The following is a 24,618-nucleotide window of genomic DNA, read 5'->3' on the forward strand; positions in this document are numbered from 1 at the left end:
GATAGGGCTGGAATCAGCAATATGACGTCACGTGACGTCACGAGGTTCACGTTCGCGTTCACACAGAACCTTTCAAAAAGGTTCGCGTTCACACGAACCTGAACCTTTCAGAGGTTCACACCATCCCTAATACACACACATATTAATGTTCAGATGCGCAGTGGCTGTGAATAAAATGTTGCTGCATTTAGCGCTCTAGTTCTAGAAATTCAAAGCTATGCGAAAATATCTGATAGTAGAGCTGTGAAATTATACCGTGATAGAAACGCAAGCACAGTAAAGTATTTGAGAATGATACGCTGATATTGTTTCACAGATCCGATTATGTACAAGCGTCATTTTCACCAGTTCCGTGCAACATTCTGCTGTCAACTATCCACAGTATGCCCAATTCAAATACGCCCCAAACAGCCCGTCCGCTATGAGACTTCCGCCACATAGAAGAGGAGAGGTAACGTAAGACGACCACAGTACACGCACAACCGACAAGCGCTTACTGCTGTTTCAAATATTTTCCTAAACCGTCGCTGAAATGACAGAAGTCTTATGTTGCTTTCTTCAGGCTACCATGGAGAGAATCATGGATTCTTTACCAGACGCCATAATGTCTCTGATATTTATCACCATAGCCTCGGAATTGTCCGCATATGCACCGGATGAGGTAGGTTTCTTTTCATTAATGGTACGATCAATATGGTAATACCCTGCCCCTCTTGTAAAACATCGCGCAACCTTGGATGAGAATTTGCCATTGGTTGAGTTGAGGCATGTAGTACGTTTTACTAAGAAAACCATTTTCACCAAACCGATAGGTGGCGCAGTTTTGATCTTCAATCCGTATCAACTATAAGCAAAAATGCATACATAGCCTACATACGTCGATCAATAAATCTGAATCTCAGTATACAGTAATTTAAAATCATTACGTAGACTAGAATCTTTGGTTCTGGGGGGTATATTGATGATTTATAGACCATGGTGAGATGTACTGTGATTTATAGGTGTTCCTCGGCGACTATCCGGCGAACATGTTGTTCACGGACGAAGTCCCGTTACGCGCGATTGCGCAATTCCGAGAAGATCTTTCGTTGTATGGGGAAGAAGTCAGAATGAGGAATGAGAAAGTTGAATACCCGTATGAATGGCTTCTGCCCGAACGAATAGCTAGAAGTATCGCCATTTGATTAAGAGTGAGACAAATTGCGAACCACCGTCTTGATATCACTTTATCATCGAAATAAATACGCTAAAAGGATTGCTTATAATCTCCTGTGTTCCGTCTTGGCGTTGAATTTTCACATATTCAATTTCCTTGTTGTTAATATTCCTGTTGATGAAGCAATAAAGAATTTCTCTATCTCGCTGATAGTGTTTTCGCTTGAGTTTGTGAAAATTGAAATTTGAAGTGTCTTGTACATTATGTACAATCATACGAGCAATGTATGAAAACGACAATCCGTTATGTGTTTTAGGAGAAATGAGGCTAACCAATGATCTCAAATTCTCTTTCATTACGAAGAAACCCACTACAGTTCTGCATAAACGGAAGGATGCAGCACTTATATAGTATTTTGGGTCCAAATTTTTGCGATTATAATATTAATAATTATTTTATTATATTCTTTCTTTATTATTATTATTAGTGAACATGACGCCTATAAGGCTATAGGTGCGTCACGGACTAAAACGTGCGGGCGGTATACCAAATTGAGACAATCACTTTTGCAACAGTCGTTTCGACCATTTACTGAGCAATTGTGGTGAATGAGTAACCTGTGGCAAAACTCTTTCCACATGCCGCATAAGCCGATAGATTTTAGACTTGTCGTCAACGGGTCGCATCTCCCCTTTGAAAAAGGATTCCGGTACATGTAGACATCACGTTTGACTCCAGATTACATATCGACAGTAATTCCACCAGACAGTTGAAACATTTAATAAACGCCTTCACCTATTTCTTATATCCGGTGGTTCCCAACCTTTTTCATCTCGTGGACGCTTTTGGCTGAAATTTGAGCCAAAATACCCCCCCCCCCCCTCATTAGGAAAAATCAGCCCGATGCTTAAAAAGGTCATTTCCCCCGGCGCAAACACCCGTTGACTGAAGAACAAGACAGGCTATACGAGCACTCGAGCAGGGCCGCAACAACTCTTTGCCAACCTCAAAAACAATAGTCTTGGTCCCAATCAACACACCTACTGGAGGGCTTCGGTCCACAGACTCCCCATACTTCCATTTCTGCATGCAATTCACACTGACACAAACACACGCACATACACAGTATACACACCCTTTCCGCAGCGAACCAAGTCCGGTATCACTCGATTCGTAGATGTGACCGAATTAGGTAACGGCGTACGCAAAACTTATCCATTTATGTTTGTCGGCCTACCATATACCAAACGCTAATATAACTGTTGTGAAAAATCATTATGCATAAATTTACTGGCCGCGCGAATTTTTTCAAAAGTTTATGTATGAATTTGGTCAATAATATAGCTACTTTCATATATATAGCAGGGCTCTTCAACCGGGTGTAGGGGCAGGGGTCGGGAGCCTATGGCTCGCGAGTCATATATAACATATGGCTCTCTGCCAAACAATTATTTTTGTACTGAATTGATCAATATTGCAATAACTGGCTAGTAAATTTTCATCACTGCCAGAATAATTATTCTCGTTGCCGTATAAACATGTCTTTCAGAGGTAAAGAATATGCCGTTTTCTGGGTTAGGGGCTCGGACCACCCTTTTCAAATTTAAGTTACTGTCGCGCCGGCGACCAATATGTACTGACCAGACATGGGGTAATCGCGATTAGTAATCGTAATCGATTACGACGATAACAGCATTTTCAAGTAATCGTAATCGCAATCGATTACATTCGAAAAAATCTCGAAGTAATCGTAATCGTAATCGACTACTTCCCATAATTAATCGATTTCTTTGTGAAAGAACGATTACTATTTATTTGTACGAGGACTGTGACATAAACTGAACACTCGTGAACAAGGAAGAGATATTATACCAGTTATTGAGAGAACAAACGTCTGATTTTCAAATGCCACTGCTCATTATTACGTCAGAGGTAGCCTATTGGCTTTGCTCGTCTTTGCGTAGGAAGTATCCACACATAGTAAATATATATTCTATGTACATTAGTGTGATTGTAAGAAAACCCACCGTACTGTATATCGGTTTATCAATACATTTCAGACGCCACTACCTCGCATCATGATAATTAATCATAATCACCTAGCAAGTTTCGTATCGATGTTTGATTATGCTCAGTTAAACTATGGAATGTAATAGTTCCAATTCTATAGTTAAATGCAGTTTCACCGTTGCTGCTTGGCGAGCAGTAGGCCTATATGATACGAACGCACAGCAGACAAAGGTTTAAAATTCTGTACTCGCCAAATAAAACATTACGATTTCCACAACGAAGCATTAAAATCAACAGCTGCAGATATATATCATCATAACTGGGCCATTGTTTTGCCGTTTCTCGTAATGGCAGCTTGCATTACATTATCTGCATTAAGTTGAAGGCAGAATTTTTTGTTCACTTTCTGTTATTCTCATATTATTCTACGTAAAACGGGTCGCTATTTCATAATTCTTTACTGAGCATTTGGACCTGCCGCTATAGCCATCGGCTTATATACCATGTTAACCATGGTTATAGCTAAAATCAGGATCAAAACAGCAAAAGCGTCCCTCAGCCAAACTTTGGTCTTGGGCCCCCATAGGGTAGTCAATTCTGAAGTTGAAGATTTGATTTCGTCAATAATATTGGTAATTGCATTACATTGCATTTTTAATCCTATCTCAGCGGCCGATGGTCAGATTTACTTGAAGAGCGCGGGGGGGGGGGGGGGGGGCTAATGCATAATTATAACATCTGGTGTCTTGCAATAATTACTATATTGTATGTTGTTAATTCGTGACCTCCGGTCTGTTATATAGCAAACAGATATTGATTGTAGTGGCCCAAACAGCAGACTAAAAGAAAAACTTGCGTGAGACGCACACACAAATTGTCATGTCTAATGCTCTGTGGGTGCCCGGGTGGCAATTGCATCGTGGGCTCAGATTGGAAGGAATGGACTGTTATGGCCACGCCCAGCCATTGCGGCTATTAACAGTGGACACATACCCTAAGTTTTGGCCAATGTCTTTCTTTAATAGCACACTTCGTGGGGTCTCATGTTGGCCGAAACTGCATATGTCTTTGGATGTGTCGAGGAGCGGTATTGACTGACACCTAAATGCCTATTACTATGAATTATGCATGCTGTATTTCTTGAAGGGGAGACGTATGCATTTCAAAATCAAGCTTTCTAGAGGCATTTAAATCGCAAAGCTCAAAGAGAAATTCCAAGGTAATGAAATCTCTCGAAAATACTCTATAATTTATGTTGGTTTACAAAATGCTTTTGAGTCCCCTCCAACCACGCTCCCCACCCTATTGGGGAATTAAGGGGTGCGGCAGTTATAGACTTGGCAAGAATGCAAATCACTCGGTGCGATAAACCGTCCTCTATAAAATGGGAAATGGGTACATTATGACGTAACAAGGAAACGTCCCATCTTTTTTTAAAGACAGTTGTTATATCATTGGGCCTTTCCGGCGCAATCCATGTATTGTCTTCCAATATAACTACTACGATACAAAATAAATGTAATCGTGAGTAATCGCGATTACTTTTCCAATGTAATCGTAATCGTAATCGACTACTTACCGATTTTGCTGTAATCGTAATCGTAATCGTAATCGCGTGATTCAGAAGTAATCGTAATCGCAATCGATTACATTCATGAAGTAATCACCCCATGTCTGGTACTGACTCGAAATCTTGGATTGTACGATACGTTCATAGATCAAAGACAATAGCAGACATGGCTATGCCACTGTGACAATGTATAGTTATCAAATACACATTGTCTTCCTCTTCCTGATCTAAGGCACGAAAGGTACTGCCATATGGAAGTGACTTTCCCAATTACAAACTCGAATTACACACAACGCAATAGCTATCCAAGTTCTTGATTGGTAAGAAGCTTCGTAAGTAATGGCGATAAAACGTAGGCGTGTAGCGCAACGTTATATGTTACCGCCGAATACTTTGAGAATTGAGAAGTCGATCAGTATTTAAATTTTCGGAATCAGTGCGACAGTTACATTCGATTAATATCAGTTAATTTAAATTCCAACCTACGTATGTATGGGCTATCAACGGTGAGGCTTGGCCGGTTTGGTTCCTCAACTCTCGTTCCGAGCTTTATTTCCGAACAATATATCTATGCAAATCTCGTAATTTTAGGAGAGAAATGTTCAAAATTCATTCATTCATTAATTAATGTCAATCGTAAATACCAATAATAATTGAAGGTTTCACAATTTTCGTTCACTCATCCTGACGACAGGTGAGGCGCTGCCTCACTTGCCTCCCCTGACCCCATGTCACTGATGTATCACCTCATATTGGGGTTACTTCATTCTGATATCCGTCACTATTTCATACGACCTCCTCGTATCGTTTACATTATGTCTTTGGCCGTGGTGCAACTGCAAAAGGCCGTCAGACGATAAGCGCCACACATCTTTTTGTTTAATAAACAACAACAACAACAACAACAACCTTACATTGGGTATATACTGCTGTAGTGACCATGCTTTGGCGAGTCATTCAACACAGCGCGTTGCGTCCCAGATAGCGAGTGTCGAAACAAGAAGTGTCATAATAGCGAGTTATTCAAACTGGAAAGTGTCAAAACTTGCGAGTATCAAAATCCATCTGAAACGTACCTTAACATAACCCCGAACGTTACCCAATTTGACCACTCATTGAATCGTACCCCAAACAAACCAAACGTATCCCAAACCAAAACGAACGGCCCGCTATAACGACACTCGCTATTACGAATGTCTGTCAGTTGTATGTGCCCTTCTCCACAGTCTTCTTCCACAGTGCTACGGTATACAAGGCTATAATGTGAATGTATTTTTTTTCGTCGAGTCTTTTTCCAAAAGTGCACACTGTAATAATATAATTCATATTGGTCAGAGCATGCCTGACGGCGTACTTCGATACTTTGGTCATTTCTATGACACATGCAGACTACCTAATACGTATACGGATAGATGGGCGGCACGGGACTCATGTTTAGGTATCCAGAAGCAGCTACCGATTGCTGGTCGCTTCGAAACAGATATTGTACACCAGCCAAGTCTGTGTCTACAAAAAGAGTTCGTGTACCATCTAAAAATACACTGTGACAGTTTATAATAACTTAATTCATTGAGGACTGGTCAATGTTTCAAGCTGGTATAGTAATTCTTGTTTCATTACATACGTTTGAAACTTTCTAACGTTAGGTGTGGCTGACTGTGGCTGTTCATAGTAAATTAATTTGATCATTTATTGAGGACGGGTCAATACTTTTAGCCGTTATTATAATTCTTGTTTCATTATACCTATGTCCAAAACTTCGAAACCTTAGGTACTAGTCGGCTTTCACTGTGGCTTTTTGTAGTAAATTAGTTCATTGTGGACGGGTCAATATTTTTAGCCGTTGTTGTAATAATTCTTCTTTCCTTGCTTAAGTTCCAAAACTACTTGACGTTAGGTACTCTGCGGCTTACACTGTGACTTTTTGTAGTAAATTAATTCATTGATGACAGGCCAATATTTTTAGCCGTTGTTGTAATAATTCTTCTTTCATTGCATAATTTTCAAAACTTCCTAACGTTAGGTACTCTGCGGCTTACACTGTGGCTGTTAGTAGTAAATTAATTGCTTCATGACGTGTCAATATTTTTAGCCGTTATAGTATTTCTTATTTCATTACGTATTATCCGAAACTTCCGCCATTTCAAGAATTTTTCTTGTTTTGATGCATTTGTTCTCAATATACATCATTTGACCCAACTCTGAATTGCTTGTTTTAATTCATACCCTGGCTACTGATCCTGTGCCAATCGGTCAAGGTCAAAGGTCAATTGAAATCTCAGGTCGTACGTGGTTACGAGATTATATGTCAGGAAGAAACATGTTAGGCAGCAAATGGAACTGAACCTGTCAGGTACCAGGTCGAACATGCTACCCAGCCAGTTTATTTTTTACAGTGTAGTACATTGAACGCTCTCGTATTCGAAATTCCATGCTGGTGACATCATATTCTGTGATACGATTGTTGATATGCGATGTTCTTTTTCATTCTCTACTAGTTGCGGACGATTACCCCTGACGAGTGTCAGCCTAAAATAGTCGGGCTTATTTCAATATGAATATATACTATTCAATTTCAATTGTATATTGAAGTTCTGTACTTCTAAGAAGCTCTTCAGATATTGTACAGTGCGAACATACCCCTGACATGATGTTCCACTGTCAACAATGTTCGAACAGACACCAGACATGATATCCGCGGGTGTCAACACAGTCCGAACATGCCCTAGACACCATGTCCGAGAAGCAACACAGTGCAAACATACCACAGACATGATGTCCTAGTAGCGCAACACAGTTCGAACATAACCCAGACATGACGTCTCAGTGTCGGATCGCAGTGCGAACATACCCCAGATATATGATGTCCGAGTGGCAACAAAGTCCGAACATGCCCCAGACGTGGTTTCCTAGTGGCAATACAGTCCGAAACTATCGTCCTAGCTGGACATAATGTTGTACGCCGTACAATGTACGGCCGCTGGAAAACAATATCTGCTTACGAAGCGACCAGCAATCAGTAGCTCCATCTGGGTAATCAACCGTGAGACACGTATTGCGCATCCATCCGTAGGTTGGTTTATAGCCAGACTCAAAGCAATTGGTCTGAGTAAAGTGTCTCCCTTCACAGTTGTAAGACAATCCGGAATTTTATATTGCTCATCCTACGTCTTTGCGCTTTATTGTCTATCTTACACCGGATGCATACCGGGCATGCACAGACGTGACGAATCCGCACATTGCAAAGCGCAAAAGTGAGCGAAATTGTTTTAGGCAACCTTCGTTCCGAATGAATATTACACTACAACATTGCAGTCATCTTAGAGTTAGTGAAATACGAGCGATTAGTTATTTGTGCAGCATTCAGGCAAGCACATTGCTGCTAGACAGGTTTCAATTGTGAACTTTGGAGTATAATGAATGTAGGCCTATAGGTTAGGTGATACCAGTCATATAAGAATGAGATATGTTATTTCTTATTTCCGTTCAGGTATTAGGCTTTGCTCATTCCAAAACCTAACGCTCGCTCAAGACTATAGGCCATAGTCCTTAAGCCTATGTGTGGTATACAGTGGTTGTCGCTTCCTGATTTTTATTTTCAAGTAGAATCATTATAATATGTATTTTTATATCTTAAGTGGCATCGATAAATTCGAATTCCAGTCGCGAGATTTATCGAAAGCGCACCTTTGTATATGACAATAAAATGGCGGCATTCTGTTACATATAAATCCTATTTGAATGCGTTAGAATATATATCACAAGGCTTTTTAGTGATGCTGATTCGATTCAGTTCAGTGTTGAAATCAAGTTACTGTACGATAAGCCATTTCGAATAGCAGCAAATTTTGACTCTTGTCAGGTAAAGTTATTTTAAAATATTTCGAGTCAAGTCACGTGACAAGTAATCTGAAATATCCCGATATCGAGTCAAATTCAAGTCACAAAATATTGTCACTTTGTGTCCATCGATTTAATGCACATTGTACATGGATGCAGACGCTCACATCACTCCACGTGTCATTCCACATTTCTCATGCGTCGAGTCTCAACTACGTTTCAAGTCAAGTCATTTTAGGGCAGTTACTCGAGTCAGGTCAAGTCAAGTCTCGGATCATTCGAAACTATAGCATTTACTATCTATACAGTAACAATCTTTGAGATTTCCTGACTTGCTTTGGTCTGGATCTAGTGGTAAAGTGTATTTGCTACCACCATGGAGTCAGTGGCTAAGACGGAATACAAAATAGTTATTCAGGTAACATGACTGTTCCCGTGATCTTCCATGCTTCTAAATGTTGTATTTTATTACTTATTTACTAGTACATTACGACTATATATTATTGTAATGCGCTGAATCCTAGAACTGCTGTAGTGTACGATGTTCCAATGCAAAGCTGCAGAAAACTCAATTAAGTAACTTCGCATGGCAATGATCATGTTTTACTACGTTGCGCAAAATAGGCGTTTCACAGGTAACTCCTCGTTGTGATATGTGCCGAATCGATTGTCAATTTCTGTATTCAGACCCTCCATGGTGACCAAAATATTACTCTATACACCAATGAATTCGTACTGTCGTCTAATCGCCGGATATGATTTTTGAAACTTGATTGCATTTTCTCAACGTTTCGGAATCATATTTTCTGCAATCACACCGATTCTATTGATTTATTGGTTCATTTCTTTGTACGCACATTTTTACCGTGGTGCAAAAGACCAACAGGTGATAAGCACCTGTTCTTTTTATTAAACAATAACAACTTCGAAGAATCTGCTATACCACTACAGTTTCCTTTGTAAAATTGGGGTATAGGAGGCATGACATGAGCATTTACCTAACGATAACGGCATGTTTGTATTATTGGGTTCATTGTCGATTAATTTCCTGCGACAGACCGCAAATGCCTACGCCGGATCAGGGGGTAAGAACAACTTTGTGTTGCTGGAGCTGACCGGCAAAGATGGGACAGTTACCGGGACTCGACAACTTAACCAATTAGGAGACGATCATTTCATTAAAGGAGGCACTGATGAATTTAACATCGAAACGATTGACGTTGGACTTCCTGTTCTCCTCAGATTTGGTTAGCATGCAGTGTCAGATTTCAGCCATGGTGTTTGTGGAATATTCTTTTAATAAATACCATGGCTGCTATCGCGTTTTTATCCGTCGCAACCGAACTAATTTGTCACAGAACTGGTTGAACTAAAAGAAAAGGATCCATGGGGAATAAGAAAAGTCAAAGTATTCTACAAAGATCAGAAAGTTGTGTTTCCAGTTTATGATTGGGTCCAAAAAGAATTAAATGTGCCCACTGGAGAAGGTTAGATTAATTTACTCAATTGATATGTTGGCCTATTTTTTTAGAAAGATATGAGGGACCGATAATAACCGTCTACCATAAATCCAATCATGTATGTCTACAAAAAAAACCATTCATCCCTGCCAAATTTCCGTAATTTTTGCTTGAAGATAGTTGCTATTATTATACAACAAATATCTTGTTACAATTAGGAGTAAATTATTTTATGATGGTTTGATTCGTTCTTATCGGGTATATTTGTATATTCTTCCAGGCCGCCTTCACCACACAGTAAATAATCCTCACGTGCTTTCGGTTTTGAAACGCGAAGTGGACCATATGAGAGTATTGTTGCCTTGGGTGCGCCGTCCAGGCCCTAGGGACCCTACTCGAAGTCTTCCTCGCTACGTTGACGCCGACGCGTGGGCAGAAGTACCGTTGATATTTCAGCCAACCGAGAAATGGACGCAATCATTCGGGGAAAACTCGGTGGAAAATGGCGTCACGAAAGCTATGGATTTCCTGCAAAGTAATTTTTCACTACAGTGGTTGCCAAACTTTTTATAGCGTGACCCGAATCTAAGTTTATAAACGTCCCACGACCCAATTAAGTCTTACGCCTCAAAATTGCATTTTAATGTTAGCGCCCTTCCTTCAAGCATGCATGTCATAGACAAGTTCCGAACACACAGTTAGAAGAGCTTCTTGGAGGTACAGAACTTCAATATACAATTCGGCCTCATATTGAAATGAAGCCGAACATTTTCGACTGACACTCGTCAGTGGTAATCGTCAGCAGCTGGTAGAGAATTGGAAAGAACATTGCCTATCAACGGTCGTGTACCAAAATATGACAGCACCGACACGAAATTTCGAATAATCGCGGCGAAGAGGCGACTAATGCTCAATGTACTATTTTAGATGATATACACGAACTCCTTCTGTTGGCACAGACTACTCCAGTAGTTGCTGACGAGTGTCAGCCGAAAATATTCGGGTTCATTTCAATATGAATATATACTATTCAATTGTACACAGCTATTTGTCAATCATTGATCAATATCATATCAATCAAAATCATTGATTCAGCGCGATTGATGTCATTGCAATTCATCCTTCCCAATATTTAGAATACACAACTTTGTTTTATTGAGTGCACTGCACATAAGTGATTCCCATACTTTTTCTAGTTTCAAATTGCTAGCAGGAAATTACCAAGCTCGCGTAGGATTTCCCTTAAATACACTGGCGCTGTCAATGCTTTCGCGAAACCACGAATTTAATAACAATGTAATATCCTTGGGATGCGAAACTTTGTTATGACTTAATCACAAATTCTTCAAGTTTTTTGTTCGGTGTCCCATGCTTATAGCATAGGGTTACCATATTTTGGAAATCTGAAAGAGGACACTTTTTCAAAATTTTCAGACTTGCAAAACCGGAGGAAAATCCTGAAAAATGGTAAATTTTTCCCACTTCGTGGTAGGTTGACTGAGAAAAAACGGAATACATTTTTTCTTTCACGTTATCAGTTGGTTAACTAAAATAAAAGTCTACTTTCCGGCCCAGCTCCCAAAATACCCGCCGGAGCGTTACTTCAGTGCTGATTTACTGTATCTAAGTTTATTTTGCCATATATTTAACCTAAATTCTCAGAAAATATTACAAAATCTCAGAAATGAGGACATCTGGGCGTCCTCCGAGGACACTTTCGAAAAAGTAAAAAAAAAGAGGACGTATGGTAACCCTACCCATGCTAGATCTTCGTTCGACCTTGACATCGAACCGAATTTCGTATTTATATTGTTGGACATATTATCGTAACAATTTGTCAGTATAGCCTACTTATATTGGTTACCCAATGCAGTGACTTGAAAACGTGCATAGTAGTAGCCGTAACAAAGATCGCGCGAAGTGCAAAGAAATTCGCCAGTGATATTTCAACTATGCGAAATGGAGTAGACTTTTATTTGAAATAAACGATCCCTCTGGTGTGGCATTTACGACTCTGATACCTCGGAATATCGTTGTCTCGGCCCGAAGTCATTTCCTTTCCACCACATGCTCTGGAAACTCATGCTATAGCGAATTTATAGATGGCGTATGTACATTTTCGTGGTCTCATGGAACAAAGTAACAATCGATCGATCATAAGTTTTACCGTGGCTCATTGGACGTACATGGTATATGTGTCTCTGTGGGCTTGACGAACGAATGCGTTGCTTTCAGAAAATCAATTTCAATTGGACAGTCTCGAAAGCTACCACATGCTATACCAGGTGTTCGAAGATGGAGCAGACAAATCAGATTTTCTTGGAAGGTTGCTCGAAAAAATAGAATACTCACTAAAAGTATTTTCTCTTCACCGATATATTTTAGGTGGACATCCGATGAAGAATTTGGGCGCCAGCAACTGAACGGAATAGCGCCAACATCACTAGAGAGGTAGGCTACTTCCGTCGACCTCATATTGCATGTAGGCCTACACTGGCGATGTTGAGGTTCGCAAACCAAACACGAACGCGACAAGAACATCTGCACCATCCGCAATGTTCCCTCTAAGCTGCGCACGTGCGCAAATGCGCAGTGCTGACTAGGTCTCTGCGCAGAGAAAATCCAAGTTGCGCACAAACAATCCCAGTGATGACCTTTTTTTAGTCGTTACGCACTGTTGTCGACGGGTCTGCGCAGTGAGTTGGTGAGTGTGCGCAGACTCTTCATAAATTGAAGGGAACATTGGCACCATCCCTACGGTATACATGTGAAGGTACCTGTTTGGCGTAACGTTGAATGTGATTTGGATCCATTGGTTTTGTTTTGATGGGAAAGCAGATTTTATGCAATAGTGGACATTTACGGACGGACTACATGAGCAAACATAAAATACATAACATGAACGTCACTGTAGAACAGAAATGTCACTTACATAGCAAGCAACACTAGCTTAATAACAACCGTTATGTTGATATTTGTATATAACAAGGCTGATCTAGATACCATTGACATGTGGCGGCATCCTATCAACGTTGCGGGTGGTTTGAATGGTAGTCTAGAACGTGATTGCTGTGAATGTCCGAAAACCATACGAGTGGTTGTGAAGTATCCAGATAGATATTAACACCCTAGCAACCGAAACTGTACTGGTTGGCACAGAAAAACATTGCCGCGTGCGTGATATTGGTAGCTGGTTGACAATGGTAGTCTATCATGTAATTACCATGAATGTAGGCGCAGGGTAAAGGTTCCGGATATACATTACGCCAGTCATCACGGTATACATAACATACGTACAATTCACACAATACGAATATTGTGAGCCACCAAGCCGCTGGGTTCGAACTATTCGATATCTAAATCGTCTTGCTTCATTTGACCGGTATAAAATTGCAAAATTTGTCTAGGATAGTAACTTGTGTCATTTACATACTACCTGCAGGTAGTGTTCAGAGGTGGTCAGTAACGAAGTACTTCTACTTTTTCGAAGTACTCAAATAGTTTTCCTCTACTTCTGGTACTTACTCAAGTAGATCTGATTTTCTCTACTTCTACTTCGTAATATTTTGTGATCTACTTGCTTACGTTTCGCTATTTTCAGTTTGTCAAGTAGAAGTAGTTCAATCTTCCCAATCAAGAAGATAGCCTGAGAAATTTCGGGGCTGTTTTCACGGAGTATCAACATTTAATTTTCATAAAAGTTGAGTAAAGCGAAGAATTTTCGTCGCGCTTCGCGTGCAGTGGATACGGAGTGACCAGTATGATTTCACGAAAGTATCGGTGAATATAATTTAGGTCGCGGGTTGGCGTGGTTCCGTTTACACCACATTGTCGTCCTTCGCCCATATGAAATACATCACAGTATATATGGTTCAGTATGACGTTTGAAACTGATGTTTCGCAATCTAGCATTTACTTGTCATATCGTAATCTAGCATTTCCATGGCGTTTCCTAATCTGGAAAAGTGGACTCTGACTTTTTTTAAGTTTTAGAGCTGTTTTAGCATATCACCTATGAAACTTTTTGGACTAAAGGCAGGGTTGTAATCAAGTCACAAGGTTCCGAGTCACAAGTCAATCTCACTTTTATAGTTTTGACTCGAATCAAGTCGAGTCATTTTCAATTCAGTACCGAGTCAAGTACGAGTCCAAGTCACGGAGTAGAGTGTCGAGTCTGAGTCGTAGTGTTTTTACTCGAGTCCGAGTCCAAGTCATTGTGTAGACTGCTCTGTTTCCAGTTAAAGTCTTGTTAAACCCACTTTTTATTACTCTGTTTGGTGATATCGAATGGTTCGCATTTATAATATGCTGATTTTCCTCACTTATAACAGTTTCTGGTAGCATTTTCAAGTATTAGTACTGATAGACAAAATAATTATAGTGTGATAACTTTACTATTCTTCGAAATTACTATGAAATGCCTGTCTTGGTAGACCCAGTCTCGAGTCATATGACTTGGTCCGAGACACAGACTCCGAGTCATGCGCAATGACTCGAGTACAAGTCGAGTCAATACACAAATTGACTCGAGTCGAGTCGAGTCATTTTTCATTTTTAAGAAAATGAATCGAGTCAAGTCGAGTCACCAAAAAATCGTGACTCGTGTCTGACTCGAGTCATTACAACCCCGACTAAAGGCATGAAATACATGTTCCACTTTTAGAAGTAGTATTTACATTTTACTTTTAATTACCAGTATCAAATACTTTGAGGTATAATTAATATCAGTTGTTTTGTCTGGATAACATACATGTTGAAGTATAAAGGCAAGTGTAGTAATGCCTTTAATTTCCGGAAAATATATCGAAAATTGGATACCTGTTGGTATGCATCGATATGAATCAAGCTCGTCACCTTTCGCATAGCTCAATTTGCACCTTTTTACAATCCATGTGAACGAATTAGGATCGTTTTCACAACTACTTACTTACTTGAGTACTTTTAAAGTCAGTCAATTCTACTTCTACTTCAAGTAGTTTTAGGTTGCTTATGGAAGAAGTACTTCTACTCGTACTTGAGTAGATTTTTTCATCGCTACTTCTACTTCTACTTGAGTAGCTTTCTTGACTACTTTGACCACCTCTGCAGAAGAAAAACGAATCATACTTGAACATGGCTTCTGTGACGAAAAAGGTTTCCCACTTCTGTATTAAACGGACAATAACATATCTTAGATTATCTTAGATTATAGAATTTATTTTATGACTTAATACATTTTCAAATAGGTGCACGAAAATACCTGACAACTGCCAAATAGGCAATGATCACGTTGCCGGTTTACTGGACGGTCAAACATTGCCCAAAGCAATGAAGGTATTGCCATTTGAGTATTCAAACGATCCTTTTGCGTTATAACTTAACCAGATCCGTTGTGACAGGGCGGAATGGTGTACATGGTGGATTTTACCACGACCTTTAAAGACGTGAAGCGCAATAAAAACAGTCAGGGACAACAATTATATTGTCCAGACGCTATTTGCGTATTTTACGTAAACAAGAATAAAGATCTTGTACCAATCGCCATTCAATTGGTCCCTAGTGATACGGAGACAATATTTACTCCTCAGGATTCCGAATTGGATTGGCTCCTGGCGAAAATGTACTTTAAAACGGCTTTTGGGTGCATGCACGAGGTAAGTATCGACATTGATTGATTTTTTTTACGATATTTTAGTCAGTAACTAGGTACTTCTACTCTCTCGGAGTACTGAAGTAGATTTCGCTTACTTGTACTTGTTACTCATGTTGTCATACTTTTAGACTACTCCCACTTCACTTCACTATTTACTTTTCGAAGTTTGGATTTTTTAAGTGGAAAGCAGTTAAGTTAAGGGATATTTTTCGATCGTTTTAATGAATGCTGTTGTCATACCGTCGGGGTGAAATAGCCCCTGTAACTGAATATATTTTCGGAAATTACACCAATTTGTAGTGTCATATAGTCAAGTACTTTTTAAATCTTCATGTTCTACTGCCACTTAAAGTAATTTTGACACATCTAGGTAATCGCTACTCGGCGCTACTCATACCAGTACTTGCGCACCAACGCTGGCTGCTTTGGCCACCTATATAGTCACACATCTTACAAGTATATGATTACGAAGGAAATCGAAAGTTGACTTGAGTGCGATTTTCAGCAGTACCTATTTCATCGCACGTCAACTTTACTGAGCATCTTCCCATTATAGTGGCACTACCATTTTTTGCTGACGCACGGCGTGATGGAGTCATTTGCGGTTGCTGTCTTTCGGGCCTTACCACGCTGTCATCCTGTTTACAAGCTACTACGACCGCACCTGCAGACGGTCACTGTGATCAACTTATTGGCGAGAGCTAATCTTATTCTAGCAGGGAGCGCCGCTAACCAGGCCCTCGGATTAGGTATTAACGGACTGTCCAATCACGTACAAAATATAAGTGATGCGTGATTTACTAGTTGAATATGATCTTACAGAGGGGGAAGATACTGCGCGAAAGATGTACAAGTCATTTGATATGGATGATTTGAGAATACCATGTCTCCTGAAGAAACGAGGTATGAAAAGCTGTCACTGATCATGATCATACATGCGACATTACTTAGATGCATGAATAATTTACGCTCCGAATATATATTTACGATACCATTAGAAGAGCACATCTTAAACAATATTCTGGATAAACGAAAATATGTTTACTATACCATATTTATCCCAATATTACACATATCCTATTGCATTCACGACATCGTGACATTATGGGGATTATGAATCCACCCCAGCAAAACGTCTGTCACACTCAAGTTGGATACAGAGATGGCCAAAGTAGTCATGGTCGGTACTCAACTAGAAGTAGAAGTAGCGATATATAAGTAAGAAAAAGTAAGTCTTCTGGTCCTAGTTTTTCCTAAAAGTAGAAGTAGAAGTAGTCTAATATCATAACCACATGAGGAAGTAGTATGAGTGGGCAAAATCTACTTGAAGGACTTCGTAAGTAATTCGTCAGTAATTCGTTATTGACCACCTCTGGTTGGAGATTCGTTAGCTTCCTATATTGCGTCTATATTATTTCATACTTGGTTTGCCTGAGCCACAATTTGAAGCTGTTTCATGTACGTGACTTGTATCAATCGGAGACTGCGCAATTCAGGTTTGCATGACGCCAAACTTCTGCCGAAGTTTTACTACCGTGACGATGCTACAAATTTGTGGACAATCATTGAGGAGTTCGTGACACACGTTCTTCGACATTACTATCCCCAAAACGAGGTTTGTATAAAAAGAAACCGACGATATAGGCTGCCTACTCACCGATTTTCTTCCTTATCGAGATCCATGCCAAAATTACATTGTTAGCTTCCCATTGAATAAAATTCGACCATTAGTCGTCTTCGGCCTCCTCGTATAGCGTCAATGATAATCCTAAAGAAACCATGGCCGATATGGGTGTAGCAAGTTAGAAATCGCGAAAACCCTGCCCTGTCATAATGTTGGATGCTAACATGATTATCGTCATAGCAAAATGCTGGGAACCAGTGACCAGTGGGCCTATACATTATAAACGACACGTCCGGAAGAGCGTATACTAATTCAATCGTTCAGTTTGATTGTGCTCCTTTGTTTGGGTCGCTTTGCCCATTGCCAGAAATACAGTGTCTAAATCGCAATACCAATCAACCCAAAATTTCAGGATATCAGCCGTGACAAATTTTTGCAAGATATGATTGAAGACATTGCAACTGAAGGAATAGGATGGGAGGATGAAAAGCATCGCAAGGGGTTGCCTTATCCACTTTGTACGGTTGATCAACTGGTAAACCTCGCTTCGTACAGCTATGGTTGTGTTCAAAACAATTTAAAACAAACATATTTAAAGCAAGGCCATTGTTTAAAACATGTCTTTTATTGTTTTTTAAAAACGATGTTGTGACGTCATAGTGGATTGATATCCACAATTGAAAATATAGGATAAAGATAGATCTTCTGACGAAATAGGCTCCCAACCAATGTCATACACGGACCAAAAATATCTTTAACCAGGACTATACATCGTCTTGCAGCATTTTTACGGTTAGCGGTCGTCATTATCATAACATTCATTTCGTACCAATGATCTATAATCTATATCAGGGGTTCTCAACTTCTCTTGTGTAACGGGCCGCATTTTAACAGCAAAAGACGCTGCGGGCCGCAGAACAATATTACCGTGTATTTGTGGGCTACCATTAAATTTAGGCTACTGTAGCCTATTTACCACTCGTATACGGGCATTTAGTACATTTTTATGCATTATAAAGCATCAATGGACAGCGTTCGTAAGTTTGCAGCTGCTGCTTATTGTGAGAATATGTATCATCTAGCGGCGCAATTAAATCCCTTCATGCAGCGTGCATTGCATTCATTGCCAAGTCGGTATATGCAACTTAAAACCCTTCCACCTGAGAACCGAACTCTCTGTTTCAATGCTTGAGTGAGCAATTATAAAATTACGGTAACGTTTGCGTTACAGAGGCCATTATCACACTGAGCTCTGAGTGATATGAAAGGAAGTCTGGCGTTCGGGGCCATTTCTGAGCAAACCAATCAACCATTCTCTTTTCCTTCCATGCCTGGGGCTCTACATCAACAGTTACAGAGTTAGCTTTGTCAAGTTAATATTTTTCGCTGGCCCCCTCACCACGTTTGCCCAGCCAGCATTTCCTCTGCATATATGTCCAGGTCCACTCTGATAAAATTCAACCAGATAATTAGTTATGCAATGTCGGTGGATTTGTCCGAGATTGGGTTAAAGCAGTCTACGCGGCAACGTGTTTCAGAACATGCGACCGACTGACATTGACGTAACTCGTCTGGACACGATTGAATCAGACGACTGTATCTTCGAAATTTGTCAGGTGATATTGTCTTTGCTGCTTAAGTTCCGGAAACATCAAATATTCGCTCAGTATGTTAAGGTCTTATTGAAATCGCACCTTCTGTAGCAGATTTCTAGGATTTAGCGATATTCCAAGTAATTTTGAACGATGCGTCTGTAACGTTGTAGGCAATCTCAACAATCGTTCGCAGTGAGTCAAACACTCTTTAAAATTGCAGGCCAACTACGTAGCGGGATTCTCTTGAACCAGAGTCCAGCAGAATACAGATTCAAAACAATAACAATCCGAAGTCGAGCATATATCAAGAAACGAGAGTACATTAAAGCAGTGGTTCTCAAACTTTTTCAAACACACTCCCTTTTTTGATAGAGAATAATTTCGTGCTCCCTTATCGTCATATAACAAAATTCAACCTGAATACTACAAACGGCTAGTTTGATGGCATGGAAGGTTTTGACTGTTGATGAGAGAATTCTCAAATATGAAATTCGGACTATACACAGAGAAGTAACTATGAACTGAAAACAAATTGCGCGCAGCGCGAAATTTTTTTCAGTTGACCGCAGCGTCGCACCCCTTTCAGATGCTTTCACGCTCCTCAGGGGCGCGCCTCCCAGTTTGAGAACCACTGCATTCAAAAATTAGTAATCAAACGAAACAGGGACGGTGCGATAAAAGAGCTAAGTATCTAAATTAATTTGTTACAATACCGTGTCAGCAATAATTGTGTTTATAATGAAAGATGTCGCGGGCCGCAAAATAATCGTCTGCGGGCCGCATGCGGCCCGCGGGCCGCGGGTTGAGAACCCCTGATCTATATCATGGGCGGGCAACTTCTCCAGTCGGCGGGCTGGATATGGGAAAATGAAGTACTTGGCGGGCCGGATTCCTGAATCAATGCATTAATCGCGTGTTTATCCGCCTATACCAGGATTAATCGAATTTAATGTAAACTTTAAGCATAGAGATCAAAGCAGTATTCAATGAATTTGTAAATGTAATGTACTTCAATGACTGTTGAAGTCAATGAGACATCTGTGGTCGATCAAAGTTATGTACAGGTTCTTTGAACTCTGGCTGCATGTCGTACACAAAGAACTATTATTTGTGTCCGAAAAAAATAAAAAATAACCTACAGTCACTAAAATTTGACATAGTAAGCAAGTAGTGGAGAATTGCGGAAGACTGTGACCGCCGGCCATATTATCATTTAAGACCAAAAATTGTCTGCGGGCCACTCAAATTCACGTCGCGGGCCGTATGTTGCCGTCCCTGATCTATATATACGTAGTACGTACTATAGCTGTTGAACCGACTATATTTCGAGTGTTCCAACCATCCCATATCGTATACGTCGGCTATATCGGGTGGTAATCCTCGTCCGTAGGCTCACCCTACATGTTTTTGAGAAGTATTTATACAATTATGGCATATTTATGCAACTTAAAAATAACCCAATTTTTCTTATAAGGCCTTTGTTTAAAACATGTTTTCAGCAAAGTGTTTTGAACAACCATTTGTATTAAATGCGACCTTACGTACAGCTATTTCTTTATTCTATAAGTCTGAAAAATGTATCGAGATCTAGGCATCATCTCTACGTCGAATGCATGACAGCACTTCTATTACCAATAACGACGGGTCGGTTAATTCCGTCTGTAAGCGACGGAATAACTACCATGTGCTGGGTTTGTACATTTTGAGAGAAACTTGTGAAAATTGACAGATACAACTCTGCACATCGGCAATCTATACAAGCGCCGTCCAGCATTCAGCGGTCAATTTCCCGCAGTATGACCAGTACAAGTTCGTTCCCAATAATCCAGTTGCTATGAGGCTTCCACCACACAGGAAAGGCGAGGTAAGTGAGCACGCGCGACACCGAGGAATAAGTTACTGCATGGTAACATTACAATTCGTAAGACTCTCGTCGAACGTCAATGGTTCTTAACCGGGTTGCCGATAACCCGAAAGGTTCCCTGAGCCAGTGTCAGTGGTTTCGCTGCAGGTCATGACACTCAACCCATACATATCATTCGTGATGACACGCCCGTCTTGGCGATCATCGACCGCGGGCAATTATGCGTGATCAGTAGGGCAAGTTTTTGTTGCACTAAAATCGCGATAAAGTTGCACTTAAGCTAATTTTGACAAAAGTTGCAGTAAAAAGTTGCATTTACAATTTTTGTTGAATTAGTAGGGTATGATACTCGAAAGGGTCTGTATGTAACGTAGTTCCTGCTGAGCTATCAAATTTGATACTTTGCCATTTCACATGAATTATGGCGGGACCGCCCAAATTATATTTTTCCCGGAACATAGCGAAAAAATTAGGCAATGCGAGAATAATTTTCCCAAAAAAAGTCAAACAGCATAGCGATAACCCCCGTCCCTCTAAAACAAGTTTAAAAAAAAACACCCCAAACCCCTAGGCCAAGGGATTGCAGAAAAACTCATTCTTTGGCGACCTTATCAAAATCAATAGCCTGAATAAGGTGACCAAGTGAAAAAGTAATTTTTGCGGTCTCGCTCGGGCGTTTGAGAAATGGGAAACTACCTCAAATTTAAACGACAGAATTACTAAATCGATCTATTTACATATTGTTCGGACTGTCGTGCTTGGCAGAGGTAGTTGATCTTCTTGTTTGCAAGGCATTGTGTCGTAGATAACACAGTGACATGCAGTGGCGAGATATCGTAGTGGTATAATCTACAGCCTCAATACCAATGGGTTGCGGGCTCGAGTACGACCGAAGTCGACTCCAGAATTGATAACCAAGTGTTGGAGGCTCCTCCTCGCCATCTCATCCGTGCAAGCGCTGTATTTTTTAACAATAAATATGAAAATTGGTGATGTTGGATGAAAAAATGTTCAACTTTAGTTATTCATGAACATCAACGGTATATATCAATATAATAATTGAAGGTTTTCCCAATTTTCCTTGCTCATCCTGGCGACACGTGAGTCACTGCCTCACTTTGCCTCTCCTGATCGCGCGTCTCTGGTTAACTATGCAATATGCATACATGTAGCAAATAACCTACTCTTTGACTGTGACATCTTTGAATCAGTCTAATCTTATTGTAATATGATATCGTATCGATATACCTCATTTCTTGCTAATTAAACACTGTATTTATATTGAAATTCGCCACATGTTGTCAATTATATTACTATGTTCAGGCTACAATGGAGAGAATCATGGCGTCTCTACCCGACACGAGGATGTCTCTACTAGCTATCGCAATTGCCTTTTCTTTGTCAACATATGCGCCTGATGAGGTTAGTAATCTTTCAATACACAGGGGGATACCGATGAGAGGGTTTAGTTACGGATCGAATTGTTCAATTACCCATCAGTAGCTTGTTACTTTAGTCTTCCTTAGCATATGACAAAGAGGAAGGGGTTTGCTGTTGTACCTCTGGTAATTACATCGTCGGTGCCAGGATATGTAGGCTATTTCTACTTTCTACCGCATACCCATGGCATAGTCTATATTTGCCATATTCATACGGCACCGGAAAGATATCTTGACCTGTTTCAATCCGCCCATGGTAAAATAGTATCACACTCAGGTGGCATACTTCGGGATGACTTTCCCACTGGTATTATTGAATTAGTGTGTAGGTAATGGCCTAGAGTGCATAATATAGCCTACTACCATAATATTATTGAACATAAGATTGACCGATCTTACAATGTGATATGCATTCAATTGCGCAGGTTTTCCTTGGAAATTATCCAGTCAAGCTTTCTGTGGATAACGCCGTAAAAGTCGCTATACGAAAATTTAAAAAGGACCTGGAAAAATACAAAAATGAGGTGCAACGCAGGAATGAAAAGGCCGAGTATCCATATGAGTGGCTTCTACCAGAAAAAATAGCAAACAGCATATCTATCTAAGCTAAAAATGCTACATTTTGCGACGTATACAGATTTTGAAGGCATTTATACCCATTTGGGGATTGCATCACGTAATGATATTTGCACATGCCAGGAGTGTACCTAAGTTGTCAAACTTGATGGAATACTACTTAAATTTGCTACACTAATCACATATTTGGATTTATATATTCGGCTCGAATAAATGCACTCTTGATGCGCAAAATAAACTTGGAAATCATACCAGATTGAATCAATAATCGCCTTCAGGATGGTCGAAGCCAACATCCATATACTAAGCTAAACACGTGGTTTATTCATTTGCATGTTTCTTTTTGCATACATGGATTCTCTATCATATCCTCGTACAAACAGAAGAATCACATCCAATTCGCAGTGATTGAAATAAAGTTTCGAGTCCTCAAGCATTATTTCACACAAAACGAACGCTACTGTTGTGGTTCGAATTGCAGCTCAGGCTAGGCGGCACTATGGATTAATGATATAGATACGATTTGTTCGGCGAGAATAGTAACAACGATTTATACTCCATCTCCAAGCAGGCCCGATGATTCCGCCCGTGTTCTTTTCAATACGATAGCGAACGACGTGACCACATACTGATATATCTGACTTCGCCGCATAAACCAGGGGTGGGCAATTATTTTCCTCCGCGGGCAAAATGAGAAATAGAAAATACGTTGGCGGGCTGAGTGAAAAAATTTAGCTATATTCTCCAGCGTATTTTAATTTTATTTTTAAATTAAATTATTATCAAATGCTGCTCAGTGAATGTGCTGATGTTAGGTAGTGAGAAAGTGGCGGTATATTAAAAATATATATTTGCCGTCATGATTCGAAACAATGTTGAACATGATAGGCTACATTCGTAACTTTCCTCAGACCCCTATGCACGTTCTTCTATTAAGAAACTGAAACAGTGGTTCTTTTTAGGAACGCCCCCTTTTTATGATAGTGAAAAATTTCGCGCCCACCCCCATCATCATATCACAACATATTGAAAAGAGCAACCCGAATTCTAGAAATCATAACGGATAGTTTCGTAGCATGGAAGGTTATGGTTGTTGATGAGAGAATTCTGTAATATCGAAGTCCGACAATACACAGAGGAGTATCTAAACTATAATCTGGGTTAAATCGCCTGAAGCGCCAAAAAAATTCATTCAACTTCAGCTTCGCGCCTCTCTTCAGCTGCTTTCACGCCCCCCAGTTCGAGAACCACTGCACTGAAATGTATATGGGTTAGTTCGAAGCTCGTCTCGGTTGCTGTATTCCGAGCAGTGTGCACCTCAAATAGCCTTGATGTCAAGCGAAGTTGGCAGTTTTTCTTAAACTCGTCCTCCCTTCACCGAGTGTTTCGTGTTTTGTCATAATTTAAATTCTCTACCTCAGCTACGTGCTCGGCAAAAAACAAAAGGACGGGTTTACACGTAACTTCCGTAGTCTTCATGAATTTGAGCTTTCGGTTTTCTTTTCTACATGCCCGTTCATCCGTCATGGACCCGCCCGTGATGGATATGATGAGTCATATAGTAATCGAGAGCACTAGCACTGATTGACTTCTTGCGAATTAGGGATTTGGAATCGCGTCACGTAACGATTTGAAACACGTACCGTTATGATGCTTGACCTAAACTTTATGGAAAGAGTGATTTCTTGAGAATCAAATTGTTACTCACACTTTGCCATATTGCCGTTATTTTGAATGTGGGTTACGCATGCTAGGTACGTAGCCAGCGCAATCGTGGCATATTAATGGGCAGGCTTCAAAGTAAACGAATTTCCGGTCTAGTTGATACAGCCCATGGTTTTAGTCCTCGCGT

At 40.2% G+C, this 24,618-nt stretch overlaps 2 protein-coding genes and 1 long non-coding RNA gene across 4 annotated transcripts in view; 2 read left to right on the forward strand and 1 right to left on the reverse strand.

Moving 5' to 3' along the window:
• LOC145458529 (allene oxide synthase-lipoxygenase protein-like) overlaps positions 1-1,362 on the forward strand; it is a 17,671-nt gene extending 16,309 nt beyond the window's left edge. Inside the window, exons 13-15 of the mRNA XM_080336928.1 lie at positions 317-451; positions 563-661; positions 1,002-1,362. Of these exons, the coding sequence (XP_080193054.1) occupies positions 317-451; positions 563-661; positions 1,002-1,184 (417 nt within the window). The 3' untranslated portion in view covers positions 1,185-1,362. The remainder of the gene's footprint in view (positions 1-316; positions 452-562; positions 662-1,001) is intronic.
• The window catches only part of LOC145458544 (uncharacterized), a 22,681-nt gene extending 4,972 nt beyond the window's left edge, over positions 1-17,709 (reverse strand). The window contains exon 1 of the long non-coding RNA XR_013921158.1: positions 17,326-17,709. This is a non-coding gene — a long non-coding RNA (uncharacterized LOC145458544). The remainder of the gene's footprint in view (positions 1-17,325) is intronic.
• LOC145458532 (allene oxide synthase-lipoxygenase protein-like) lies at positions 8,039-23,777 on the forward strand. Of its 2 annotated transcripts, none has more exons than XM_080336935.1 (15): positions 8,039-8,994; positions 9,634-9,823; positions 9,953-10,063; positions 10,317-10,571; positions 12,272-12,362; positions 12,422-12,487; positions 15,262-15,349; positions 15,415-15,669; positions 16,225-16,417; positions 16,491-16,571; positions 17,165-17,283; positions 17,705-17,827; positions 20,617-20,751; positions 22,075-22,173; positions 22,616-23,777. In XM_080336935.1, exons 1-15 carry the CDS (start codon positions 8,953-8,955, stop codon positions 22,793-22,795), a joined length of 2,028 nt encoding a protein of 675 aa, XP_080193061.1. In that variant the 5' UTR covers positions 8,039-8,952; the 3' UTR covers positions 22,796-23,777. The 2 variants fall into 2 exon arrangements, with proteins under 2 accessions (XP_080193061.1, XP_080193060.1); XM_080336934.1 differs by having other exon boundaries at positions 8,041-8,994; positions 9,935-10,063.
• The last annotated feature ends 841 nt before the right edge of the window (positions 23,778-24,618 follow it).

Source organism: Botryllus schlosseri, chromosome 16 (assembly GCF_051294905.1).
Source record: "Botryllus schlosseri isolate E-star chromosome 16, Bs_hap1, whole genome shotgun sequence".
In the NCBI taxonomy this organism is placed as follows: Eukaryota; Metazoa; Chordata; class Ascidiacea; order Stolidobranchia; family Styelidae; genus Botryllus; species Botryllus schlosseri.